At 56.7% G+C, this 12,917-nt stretch overlaps 1 protein-coding gene across 2 annotated transcripts in view; it reads right to left on the bottom strand.

The window, feature by feature from the left end:
* The window catches only part of OLFML2B (olfactomedin like 2B), a 35,775-nt gene extending 24,014 nt beyond the window's left edge, over positions 1–11,761 (bottom strand). The window contains exons 1-3 of one of the 2 annotated variants that reach the window (XM_072759622.1): positions 11,334–11,761; positions 8,748–9,011; positions 6,086–6,193 (exon numbers count right to left, since the gene is read on the bottom strand). In XM_072759622.1, coding sequence (XP_072615723.1) covers positions 6,086–6,193; positions 8,748–9,011; positions 11,334–11,510 — 549 coding nt within the window. In that variant the 5' untranslated portion in view covers positions 11,511–11,761. The remainder of the gene's footprint in view (positions 1–6,085; positions 6,194–8,747; positions 9,012–11,333) is intronic. The other variant, XM_072759621.1, reaches the window with a different exon arrangement.
* Positions 11,762–12,917: the final 1,156 nt, after the last annotated feature.

Genomic DNA, 12,917 nt, shown 5'->3' with positions numbered 1-12,917 from the left:
AGGCAGCCATGAGCTGTTTCCAGGACAGTCCGCTGGGCCAAAAAAAACCTTGCATCCCGTGGTGACAAATTAGATTTGAAGTACATATGACCCCAGAAGAGGGAAGACAGTTACCTGAACTCATACTCAGGTGTAACCGAATTAAGTAACATTAAAGCTGAAATGTATCTCAGAAATCCTATCTCCAAGGCCTTCCCCTCTCCAAGGTGACAGCACTGTGGTCGGACAGGGTGGGCGACCCTTTTCTCCAAGGCCGCACTTGAGCACCAGAGGCGTGAAATGACTGTCTCGCTGGGCCTGGAGGGTGGCCGGAGAGGGGAGGCCTGGCAGGAGACCCTTCCCCTAACTGCCAGCCAGGCCTGCGCAGATGAGAATTACATCCTCCTATTAGCTGGTGAAAAGATCTATCCCCCGGAGTCAGGAGTGCTCCTTTGATCTTGCCTTTCAGTCCAGAAACACAAAGGCCCACCAAATCCTCAGGTTTGAAGGAGAAGCCCCAGCGACGTCTGTGCCAGCACATTCTGGGGAGCAGGCCAGTTCCGAGCCTGGTAAATACATCACAGGCTTTAAATCTTACTTGGACACAACGCTATCAGGAGAAAAGGCTTCAGGTGACACACAGGGTTCTGCGGTGACCATCTGTGCACATGGACAAGCTTTGCACACCCCAGCAGATAAGTGGGAAACAAAGAGAAGTCACACGCACCAGACGGGGTAGGGCTTCGGCAACAGAAATCATGCTTCGGGAGGCTCGTACGCAGGCATCTGTGTTCAGAGCGCGGGCTATGCACCCCCACACACGCAAAGGCACATGTGTACACAGTCATACAGGTGTCCAAGTACTTAGAACACGGTCAGGTGTGTCCTGCAGCTACGTGGGGTGGGGCATTTCTTCCCAAAGGTTTGCCATTTGTATGGGAATGACTTAATCCCACTAAAACCTTGATGCTAGGAGAGATTAGCCATCTGTCCCTCGGTCCTTTTCTCCATAATACATCTGCTCCTAGAAGCAGTACTTGGGACTAGTGATATACCCCATGCCTGCGTCCCGCTGCCTTTTGAGTCCAGCCCTAGGCTCGGGCAGCCCACAAGTCTTCGGGTCTCTGGGTGCCTCAGGGCTCAGGGTAAAAGTCCTCTCAGCCCAACCAGTGCAACAAACACGGGTTTTCCCTTGCCTTCAGAAGCTGCAGGTTTTCCTTCTAGACTTCTAATTCCCAGCTCTGCGGGAACCTGTTCCGTGTAGCCGCCACCCCCAACTGTAACGCACACATGTGCTTCCTGTACCTCCTTCCACTTCCCAGCCTCTCCCAGGAGATGCTCAGCCTTAGTCACCCCATTAGAGGCTCGCGGCCTGCTGGCCACCTGTCACGTCTACCAGGACCAGGTCCAGAGGAGTGCACGTGGGGTTTCAGGCCTCCAGCAGGTGAAGAGAAAAAATGTTTTGGGGGTTACGTCTCTGGAATCCAGTGAAATGGCCCTAGTCGGCTACGCTCGCCACGCTGACAAAAACTAGAAAGTCCAACAATACCAAGTGCCGGCGAGGACGCGTGTGGCACCTTCATCCCCTGAGGGAGGGAATGGAAACTTGCACCAGCGCTTGGGAGAAGGGCTTGGCAGCCTCCCCAACAACTGAAACCAAGCACACCTAATGTCCCGGTAGCTCCATCCCCACTCACAGAGCACAGAGAAATGCCCACACGTGTGGGCAGGGAACACCTGCAGGGGTGTCTGCGTACAGCGAAGCTCCCAGGGCTAGGGTGAACGGCAGGGCCGAAAACAGCCCGTCGCCATCCTCCGTAGAACAGATGGACAAACTGTGCCGTGTTCACCCAATACAATGTACTACACGGCAGTGAAAGTAAATGAACTACAAGATGTAAAACAACATAAGTAAATATTTTTTAAAAATGGAAGAGGGGCTCCTGAGCGGCTCAGTTGGCGAAGTGTCTGCCTTGGGCTCAGGTCATGATCCGGGGGTCCCGGGATGCAGCCCCACATCGGGCCCCCGGCTCAGCGGGCAGTCTGCTTCTCCCTCTGCCTCTGCCCGTACCCCCACTCACGCTCGCGCGCTCTCAAATAATAAAAAACTTTATAAATAAATAAGTAAATAAAACACAAAATTGAGGGGCAACCAGCTGGTTGAGCCAGCAAAGCATGTGACTCCTGACCTCAGCGCTGTGAGTTCGAGCCCTAGGCCAGGTGGAGAGATCGCTTAAAAAATATAAAATCTTAAAAAAACGGGAAAACAAAACTCAGTGAAAGAAGCCCACCACACATACACAGGGACATAAAATTCTATATATTTAGGATTCAAAAATAGATAAAACTATGTATTAGGGATGCAGCCTTAGATAATGAAAATGTTTAAGAAAAAAAAAAAAAAACAAGCAAGGAGGGGCACCTGGGTGGCTCAGTGGTTGAGCATCTGCCTTTGGCTCAGGTTGTGATCCCAGGGTTCCGGGATCGAGTCCCGCATCAGGCTCCCTGCATGGAACCTGCTTCTCCCTCTGCCTTTGTCTCTGTCTCTCTGTGACTCTCATGAAAAAATAAAATCTTAAAAAAAAAAAAAAAAAAGCAAGGAAGGTGATCAGTATAAAATTCAGGGCAGAGGCTCCTTTGGGAGGGGTAGGGAGAGGACATGCGGGGGCACTGAGCTATGTGGAGGTTACGTAGGTATCTGCTTTGTAATGATTTAAGCTGTATGTTCCTTGCTTATGTGTCATTTTCCATAATTTAAAATAAAAGCTTAACCAAAACCACCCCACTAAGCAGAGCTCTCAGAGCCTATTTTAACCAAAAGGTGAGACTCTAACAGTTTAAATTTTATTTCTCTCTCTTTCCTTCCTCTTTCATCTGCAAATGGAGTTTCCATTTCTACATACATACCAGGCGTGGGTGTTCACACGTGTGCCCGCTTCTATTGCCAAGCGCTGATCCTACTCTGGGCAAAATGCCCCTCCAATCTAACCCCTTTGTCTGGTCTGACCTCCAAAGCACTCCCCCTGGGATTCCAGAGTATCCAAAGACCAAGAGCAGAATTCGCTTCCATTCCTCCTACAGGGCCCAGCTGGAGGAGTGTTTTTTCCATTTACCCAACATTGTGCCTTTTCAGTGACTGCAGACTGCAGACACAGTCAGCTAGCCCGAGCCAGGAGACAGAGGCTGGATGTCACACCAGGAGATGATGCTCTGCTCTATGGGCCCGGGGCCTGAGCCCATCTGTGACATCTGTGGCACCACAGCACCTTGTAGCCTTGGACGGCCTGCTTTGGGGAACCTTTCCCTCTACACTTTAATCCCATTTAAGAGGACTCATGGGATACAGCCACAGTTCTGCCTAGAAATTCCCTTGGAAGAGCTGTTGTTTGAAGCTCTGGTTAGGAAAAACTGATGCTTCCAAGGTAGACAGCAATGACTCAAAGCAACTTATGGGGTTGATTAGAAAAAGCCTTGGCCCAAGAACCAGGAGGCCTGAGCTCCTGCCTGCACCTCCCTAGCATCTAGGAACAAATGTGCTGAATGTATACGGGGTGGTTTAAGGCCATAACTGCTACGTAAGGATAGGGGATTGTTACCATTAATCGAAAGGGCCAGGTTTTGCTACTAAACATACCATGGTTTTGACAAAGAGATCACTCTCAAAAAAAAAAAAAAAAAAAAGTAAAAGAAATTACTCTCCTTGATGTAACTGAGATTGGTTTTGGCAAAAATCTAGTTATTGTGTGCTTACACAGAAGACACCATCCTGCTGGGGCAGTGGCATTGCACCAAATTCACCCACTAAACCCACTCCTATCTTCTGCCGGCAGGAGAGGATCACTACTCGACAACTCTGGAAACAGACTACAGCCCTTGAACAGAGCTCCCTGAGACTGAGCACCTGACCGTGGCCTCACGAGCACTGTGCTCTAACCCCCAAGCTGACTTTCCTAATCCGTGTTCCTGAGGGAATGAAAACCAAGCGGCCGCCAAGATCAGGTGAAAGCTATCAGCCCCGTTCCCATGAAAACGCACCCCTTTCTTAAAGGGAGCGTCGCACATTCGGATGGCCCTGCGGCCAAGGGAAAAAGAACTTTCCCATTTCCAAGGTTGACGTGGTTCCTGGCTATTAATCCCTTTTGAACCCACTTGAAAGAATCAGAAAGTGGTTTTAAAAGGGAGAAAGAACCCCAAGCCTGGATGAAGTCTGTTGGTAGTAGGATGGTGTTGACCACTTCCAATCCCTTCACTCCGGCTGTCAATGTTGGGGAAGGAGAGAGTGAAGATTAAGCCTCGTTCTCTCGGGAAGCCCCCTCGGGAAGGGCGGCTGATGTGGTCCTGTTGGCCACCTCGAACTGTCTATAAAGCTCAGGTTCCAGGGCCCTGACCCTCCTCATCAGACCTGGCAGCTGAAGTGACCGTGGGCCCACCAACCCCCCACCCCGAGCTGACGGCCGTGTTCAGAAAACACTCATCACAGCACTGAGGGGGTCAAGCCTCGGGATGGGTGGACAAGGAAGTGGTGTTCACTCTCTGGGAACATTTTCTAGAACGTAAGGAGGGTGCTGAAACCAATCTTGGCAACAGCAAATGTTTCGTCATCCAGGTCCCAGCGCCCCTGGCAAAGCAACAGGGAGACACCGCCCCCACTCACTCCGTGGTCCTACCCCGAGCGCCTTGTTTTATTTAACCTCACAAAGCGTCTGCAAAGTGACTGGCTTACACTTCATCCCCTTGGCAATTGCACAAAGTAGACAGGGCACCTCTCCCACTTTACAGATGGACAAAGTATGACTGCGGTACGGCTGTTGAGCAGCAGCAAATAGAGCGGCTCATCTGTCCTGACGCCTAGTCCAGCAGGTGCTCTTTCTGCCAAACTAAAGGGCTTAACCTTTTTCACATCCTACAGCTGCTAATCACCGGTAAGGGAACCCCAGCTCCTCTAGGAGAGACCCCCAATATTTTCATGAGGAATAGTGGTATAGATAATCATTCCGTTATTAAGCCTAATAATAGTCTAAAAATTAAACAGACCTAATTTTTTGAGTCACTGTTTCAAGTATCTGTTCAAGAACTGGGTGCCAGTCAATGACACGTACCCATAAGCTCCTTACCAATAAGGCTGAGCGGTCATTGTTCCCCTCCTGGGGACTAAGTGGCTTACCTAGGTTTTAAAGCTCATCAGAGCCATGAAACAGTGTGAACATTACTGTCGTGTACTGTCCACCTCGCACCACCACCACCCCACACACCAGCCCCCAAAACCAGCCATGTGTGCATCTCCCGGGGGCCCTGTCAGAAACATGTGAGGTCTGCCTGGGAAAACTACGCTGCCAGTCCATCCTTCCAGTGGGTGAGGGGCTAGATATTTTCCAGTAGGGACTATTGTTTATTAATAATCATTTTCATGTCTTCTTTCTCTAAAGTGAATTTGAGGTGGATTGCCACACAAACACACACATACAGAGATGGACAGCAGAGCGGTCAAAATAACCAAACCAAACCGAACCAGAAGAAGGAATTGACAACCATATTTCCAGAAGGGAGATGCCGCCACCTTAAAACTAGAAATAAGGTGCCTATTATTGTGCTTTTATATTTCATTTAGCTCTGAGTTCCCTGGATATCAAGGTAAAAACAGAAATACATTGGTCACAGGGTTCTTGCATATGAGAAAAAAAAGGTGTTTACATTTGACTGATTCTCTTTATCATCAAAAACTGTGCCTGATTTTGGATGGGTGTTTTATGTATGTTTTGTCTTTACAAAGAACAAGATGCATTAAGTCCAGCTGGGACACGCTTTCTGAAAAAATATCATGGGAGATTTGATATGCTTTTGGGCCTGATCAAGAGAAGGATATGGAGGGGCACCTAGGTGGCTCAGTCAGTTAAGCATCCGATGCTTGATTTTGGCTCAGGTCATGGTCTCAGGGTCCTGGGATCAAGCCCTGCATCACGCTTTGCGCTCAGTGGGGAGTCTGCTTAAGGATTCTCTCGCTCCCTCTCCCTCTCCTGCTCATGCTCTCTCTAAAATAAATAAATAAAACCTAAAAAAATAAAAAAATAAAAATAAAAAGGATACAGAAACCCAGAACCTTCCTTACCTCCTCCAGTTTATCCATCCGCCCCACCAGCTTGGTAGTGACGGAATGCAACTTCAGGAGATCCAGGCCATAGAAAGCTCCTTCCAGCATGTCTATGATGGTAGAAAGCTATGAAACAGGAATAGGGGGTTAGTCAAGAGCAGGGGTGTAACAGACCCAGGACGAGACATTTCCCATCAGCCCCCCATGCTGGAGGCTCGACAGGGAGGCCAGTAGCCAGGAGCAGAGAGGTGGCTCTTAGAAACCGGCATCTGTGTAGGTGGTGGGCACACAAGCAAACAGAATGGTGGGATGCAGTCTCCCTACCAGAATCCTCAGGTGAGAAACGGAAGATTTCTATTCGGGCTGCCTGCGTGGCTCAGTGGGTTAAGAGGCTGCTTTCGGAGTGGGTCATGATCCCAGGGTCCTGGGAGCAAGCCCCACATCTGGCTCCCTGCTCAGCGGGGAGACTGCTTCTCCCTTTCCCTCTGCCCCTCCCCTTCCTTCTGTGTGTGCACACATGCTCTCTCTCTCCCTCTCAAAGAAATAAATAAAATTAAATTAAAAAAAGGAAAAATCTTATAAGAACAAGCAAAACTGTTCTTCACCAAATTGTTCAGACCCCTTTTATTCTGTACGTTGTAAGCACATCTTTGCTATTAGACTGTGAGCTCCTTGAAAGGAATGCCTCATCTTTGTTTCCCGGAGGTATCTAGCCCAGCACCTGGCCCACAACAGGTGATATCTAAATACTTAACTAAGTGGTTTAGGAACGTCAGTGCCTCGAGGATATGATTTTGAAACACTCCCCTCGTCTACTGAAGGCCCTGGAATCTACCAACAGTCTTCCCTTAGCATGGAAAGCCACTCTGAGCCTGGGGCAATAGAGGCCCAGTGACCCATCTCTGAGGTTGTAAGCTGTCACAGGGCACCCTGGGAGGACGGTGGCTGAGCTCTGGTGGCATCCGGGTCACACAGAGTGCAGGCAAAGGGGCAGATGAGAGAAGCCTGAACTGAGCCTCCCTGCTCAGGACCAGTCCCCGGAGACTTTGCTGGACACACTTATCTCCTGGCCTTGCTACTGGATGAAGAATTCCACGTGCAAGACATTAGTGTTTAGAAGACCTCCTTCCTCCCCAGCAGAGGAAGGCAGTTGGATCGTGGGCGAGAGCCACGGAACGGCATCTGGTTAGCATGCACTGTGATGATGTTCTTTTTTCTTTTCTTTTCTTTTTTTTTTTTTTTTTAAACATTTTATTTATCGGGCGCCTGGGTGGCTCAGTGGTTGAGTGGCTGCCTTCAGCTCAGGTCATGATCCCAGGGTCCTGGGGTCAAGTCCCACATCGGACTCCCTGCACGGAGCCTGCTTCTCCCTCTGACTGTGTCTCTGCCTCTCTCTCTCTCTCTCATGAATAAATAAAATCTTTAAAAAAAAATAAAGATTTTGTTTATTTATTTGACAGAGAGAGCACAAGCAAGGGGAGTGGCAGGCAGAGGGAGAGAGAGAAGCAGGCTCCCCACTGGGCAGGGAGAACAATGCGGGGCTCGATCCCAGGACCCCTGGATCATGACCTGAGCTGAAGGAAGACGCTTAACTGACTGAGCCACCTAGGGGCCCCATGTGATGATTTTCTGACTCCTAAGAGAAGATTTTGCCTGTCATTGTTCCAGAAGCCCCGAAGAGTCCAGACAATCCCATAACAGGGGGGTTCAGAGAGTCGATCCGTGGCAGGGCTGTAGCTCTGCGAGGTGTGCAGACTCCCAGGGCAGGATGCTAAAGTGCTGTACTGCTGCACACTGCTCTGCTTGCAGGGCCTCGATGGCCACCAGTTCCAAGCGTGTAGCAGGCGCCAGGCCCCGCGGAAGCTCTTTGCACGGTCACTCAGGAGCCAGACTAGTGGCTACTGACCCTGACTGCGTGTCAGGCATCGTGCCAAGTGCTCCCTAGCTGCCATCTCATTGGTTCTGAAAACACCCCCACAAGGTAGATGCTATCATCCCCGCTTTCCATGCAGGGAGACTGAGGCCAGGCAAGTTAGGTACCCTGAGCAGGACCATACAACATGTATTGGCAGAGCAACAATCTGAACCCAAGTCGGTCTGACGGCAAAACCAGGCCGTGCCTCTACCCCACACCGCAAGCGAAGAGGGGGAGGGCAGAGATCAGATGAAGCCCTCCGCCAACCCACGCAGTGGCCTCAGGCAGGCGTGAGCTCCCCCACCCTGTGGACCAGGATCACGGTTTGATGCTGAGCTACAGCAGGCCCCGGGCCTCTGCTGCCCTGGTCACCCCAGCCCTCGTGCTGAGGACCGCCAGGCTCGCTCCCGTGTCTCCTGCCTCCCTGGGGTGCATGCGGGGCTGACAGTAAATGGTGGCAGTAACTCTGGAGGAGAACACTGAGTTCTTTTGACTCCTGGGCCTGGCAGCCGCTCCAGGCCCAGCCTCCCTGCCTCCACAGGGAGAGGCAGGCACGCTCTGCTCTCAGCATCCCCTTCGGACACCGGTTTGTCAGATGACCAGCCTGGGACACGCGCTCAGCAGGCGAGGTGTCGGGGCCTGACTTCACAGGCTAAGACAGGTCCCATGTACTCAAAGGCCCTACAACCCCTGCCACGGCTCTGCTGGACCCCGGGTCCCTAAGGCACCCTCTCACGTGTGGCACCACTCTGCACCAGGTCCTACCTTCAAGTCTCGACTGTCCGCCGCCCGCAGCTTCTGGAGCCTGAAGTCCCCTTCGCAGGGATTGAGGGCAGACGGGGGCGCGACACAGGCACACTTGCAGGACGAGCCCGAGGTGATGGTTTCCACGGTGTAGAAGTCGTCCTTCCTGGAGGTCCCCTCATTGACCCTCTGGCAGGCGTCTCGGCCCAGGGGTCTCACCACGCATTTGCACTGACAGTCCGAGCCCTCAGACACAGCCTTGACCTTGTCATAGTCTCCCAGCAACTAGACACAGAGACAGAAAAAGAAGGTCTTGGGGGTGTGAACACAGGTGTCGGCCGGCTCCCAGGAAGGCGCTCTGTTCACTGTGTCACATGTCCTGCCCTAGCCAGAGGCCTCAGACCACACGCTGCAGAGAGAAAAGGTCATCGGAACACAATTCGCTGACTCCGAAATTTCCTTGAAGGCACGAGGAGTTCAGCTCTCTCCATTTGTCTTGGAAAGCTTGCATTTCTCGGGGGACTTTAGACTTCCATCATTTCAAGGGAAAAACAAATGAGTCCCTGCCGTCGCTAGAACCCAGGTTTAGATTTAAAAGGGAAAAGGAGGGGGCACCTGGGTGGCTCAGTGGTTGAGCATCTGCTTTCGGCTCAGGGTGGGACCCAGGGGTCCCGGGATCGAGTCCTGCATCGGGCTCCCCGCTTCTCCCTCTGCCTGTGTCTCTGCCTCTCTCTGTGTCTCACGAATAAATAAAATCTTAAAAAAAAAAAAAAAAGAAGGCTTCTTGCTTCTGTCCTTGCCCCTCACAGATCGTTCCTGGAGGACCTACTGGCACTGTGCTAGGGGCTGTGAGAGGGAAGCAGACGGGCCAGAGAGCCCAATGGCAGGAGCTAACGGCGCAGCAGGCACACAGATCACGGCCGTGCCAAGGGCTCCGACGTGACACAGAGCAGCGGGGCTCAAACTGGCCAGAGTGGCTCCAGCCGAGCACCAGAGAAGACGTCTTGGAGGAAGCAGTACTGGATCTGACCCTCAAAGAATGGTTTAGATTTGGAAGAAGGGAACCGGGAGAAAAGAGACGGGCCCAGAACTCAGGAAGGTTTACTCAGCCCAAGGATCCCTTTGGCTCAGAGGCACAGCTTCTGAACCCAAACTCCAGGCCAAAGCCAGGAGAGCAAACTGGCAGCACTTGCTCCTTCCACAATGCTAAACATTTCCTTCTGAGCACTTGCCCCAGCCAGCCCCGTCGTCGGGCAGGAAAGCACGCAGAGCAGCAGGCTTTCTGGAACCACCACCCTGAGCACTTGTGGGGGGAGGGGAGAAGGCTCCTCCCCAGCTCTTCTGCCCCAGGGCCCGCATCCCCAGAGCCACGGAGCTCTGGCTTTCTGGGCCCGGAGAAGGGTCTCCTTCATTGGACTAATGACCCTGGCAGGCAGGCACAGTCCTTGCTGGAGTGGGAATGTTCCTGAGATGCCGTCTGGGGGGAAGAGGGCTTGTCATGTTTTTCTTGCAAAGGTTGGGTTTCTTCTAACGCTAATATTTGTTTTAGAGCTGTTGTCAAATACAGAATGGATCAGTGGACACCGGAGATATGGTGCAGGGTGACCGAAGCGGCTGGTCTTTGTGGGCTGACAGACAGTAAATCGCGGCTGTCTGCTCGCTGAAACTCTGCCTAGATTCCTGCAAAGCCCGCTCTGGGACCCTGGGTGGATTCCTTCCTTTCCAAGACTCGAGTTTCATCAACTCTTCCGTGGATGGTCCTCCAGAGCCCCACTGTGAAGGATCCTTACGGCCTTGCGATTTAGGAGACGGCGAGGGCACGGGTGGCTACAGGGCATCTATTAGCATAACTTCCAAAGGAAGGGTGAGGAGACCGGGGGCTGATAAACCCCACAGTGGAGCGGATTGTTCTTCCTGGAAGGGGACAAGACCCAATCCATCCAAGGACTTAGGGAGATGCAGGCAGCACTAAAGGCCCCCCCGTCATCCTTAGGGTCGTGGCAACACCCACCACACATCAGGCCCGCTGTGGAGAGCATGCACGGAGCACTGCGGAGAGCGACCTCCCGGGCACCTGGGCTGCAGTGGGAAGCCCCGGCTCTGCCCACCTGGAGCGCTCTCACTGTGGTCCCAGCAGTCCTTTGCTAACAGGGCGGGAACCAGGGTGTTTGAGGGCTGAGTCAGATAAAACAAGCGAGTATTTTGGAAAGGGGCAGCTATCAGCGGTCACTCCCGCCTTCGCCCCCGGGCCCCTGCCAGGGGTGAGCCCGTGTGCATTTCCACCCCGTCCCGCCAGGACACGGGGTCCCGCCCGGCCCCTGTGCGCGGGGCCACCTGGCGGGCGTCACACCTGCTGCTCCGTGTTCGCCCGCGCCCCGCGTGCCGCTCCCCCTGGGCCGCCGGGTGCCCCCCGCGGAGAGCCCTCCGCCTCGGGTCGCGGCCCAGCTCCCGCCGACAGCCCCTGCGGCGGCCCCTGCACGGCGGGGGCAAAGGTGTGGGCGAGCGACTGTGGAGCCGGGTCCTCCCTGCGGGCGCGGGCGCGGGCGCGGGCGCGGTAGCCGGGCGAGGCCCGTCGGGCGCGGGTGCGGGCGGCCGGGCCCCGCCTACCTGCGACAGGACGTTCTCCTGGTTGTCCGCCTCGTTCTGCAGCGTCTCGTCCTCCGTGGGCGCGGCGGTCGGCGCGTCCGCGGGCTCGCCCGTCCCGCCGGGGGCGTCGCTGGGCCCCCACCGGCCCCCGGCCACCAGCAGGGCGCCGCAGACCACCAGCAGCAGCGGCTGGGCCATGAGGGCCGCGGGCAGGGGGCTGCGGGCGGGAGAGCGGGGCCCGGGGCTGCGGGCGGGCTCGAGGCGCGAGGGCGGCGCGGCCCGGCACTGGCGGCTCACGGCGCCTGCGGACGCGGGGCGCGGCTGGGCGCGGCGGGAGGGGGCGCCCCCGGGCCCCGGCTCATGCCCTCCCCGGCGCAGGCGGCCGCGACTGTGCGGCCCGGCCCGAGAGCGGGGTGCGGGGCGGGGGGCGGCGCGGGGGCGGCGCGGGGGGCGGCCCCGGGAGCGAGCGCGGCGTCCGCCCGAGGGCTCAGGTGGCGGGCGGGGCGGGCATGGGGGCGGGGCGGGGCGAGGAGAGGGCGGGGCGATGGGCGGGGGCGGGGCAGGGCGGGGTGAGGGATGGGGGCGGGGCGGGGCCACGGTGGGGGCGGGAGCGAGCGCGGCGTCCGCCCGAGGGCTCAGGTGGCGGGCGGGGCGGGGCGGGGCGGGCATGGGGGCGGGGCGGGGCGGGGCGATGGGCGGGGGCGGGCATGGGGGCGGGGCGGGGCGGGGCGAGGAGAGGGCGGGGCGATGGGCGGGGGCGGGTCGCGAGGCGGGGCGAAGGCGGGGCGAGGGCGGGGCGTGGGCGAGGGGGGCGGAGCGCGAGGCGGGGCGGGGCCTCGCGAGGCGGGGGCGGGGCGAGGGGGCGGGGGGCGTCCCCGGGAGCGAGCGCGGCGTCCTCCCGAGGACTCAGGCGGCCGGCGAGGGAGGGGGGCGTGGCGTGGCGGGGGCGGGGCCGGGGTCGACGGCGGGGGCGGGGCCTCCATTGTGCGGGCTGCCCGAGTGCGGCTCGGAGGCGCGGCGCCCGCGCAGCCCCTCCCGCTCCCCGCCCCGCCCCCGCTTCCCCCCGCCCTCCCGCCCGCGCAGCCCCGCCCGCTCCCCGCCCCCGTGTCCCCCCGACTCCCTCCCACCCCGATCCCCTTCGCCCCCCCAAGCAGCGGCGTGCGGGGAGGTGGGGCTCCCCGGAGGGAGGCAGGAGCCCGTGTCCCCGGCGCGCTCCGTGGCTGCCCCCGAGCGGGACTCGGCTTCCCGGCGTCTGGTTCCCGGACGCGGCTGGCGGCGACGGCCCGGGCGGCTCTGAACTTGGCGCCCCTGCTGGCCGCGCGCTGCCGACGCCTCCACCCCGAGGCCCGCGGGGCAGCTCCCGGCGCGGGCGCGGCCTCCCCGCGGCGGGCAGACCCGAGGGCGAAGGCCGCCCCGGAGTCCAGTGCTCGTCCCGGGCACGGCTCCTCCTGTCTCCCGCCTTGGGACGGGTCTCAGAGCCCCGGTCGCTGGGGGTCCCCAAGAGGGCTCGGCTCCAACGCTGTGCGATTACGTTGCGGTGTCCCTTGAGTGTCCCTTGGATGGGCCCACCTCAAAGGGTGGCCGTGTGTGAGGCCAAGGAAAGGC

The sequence above is a fragment of the Vulpes vulpes genome, chromosome 5 (assembly GCF_048418805.1).
Source record: "Vulpes vulpes isolate BD-2025 chromosome 5, VulVul3, whole genome shotgun sequence".
NCBI lineage: Eukaryota > Metazoa > Chordata > Mammalia > Carnivora > Canidae > Vulpes > Vulpes vulpes.
Note: the sequence above shows the minus strand (reverse complement) of the source record. Positions and strands in the feature narration are given on the sequence as shown.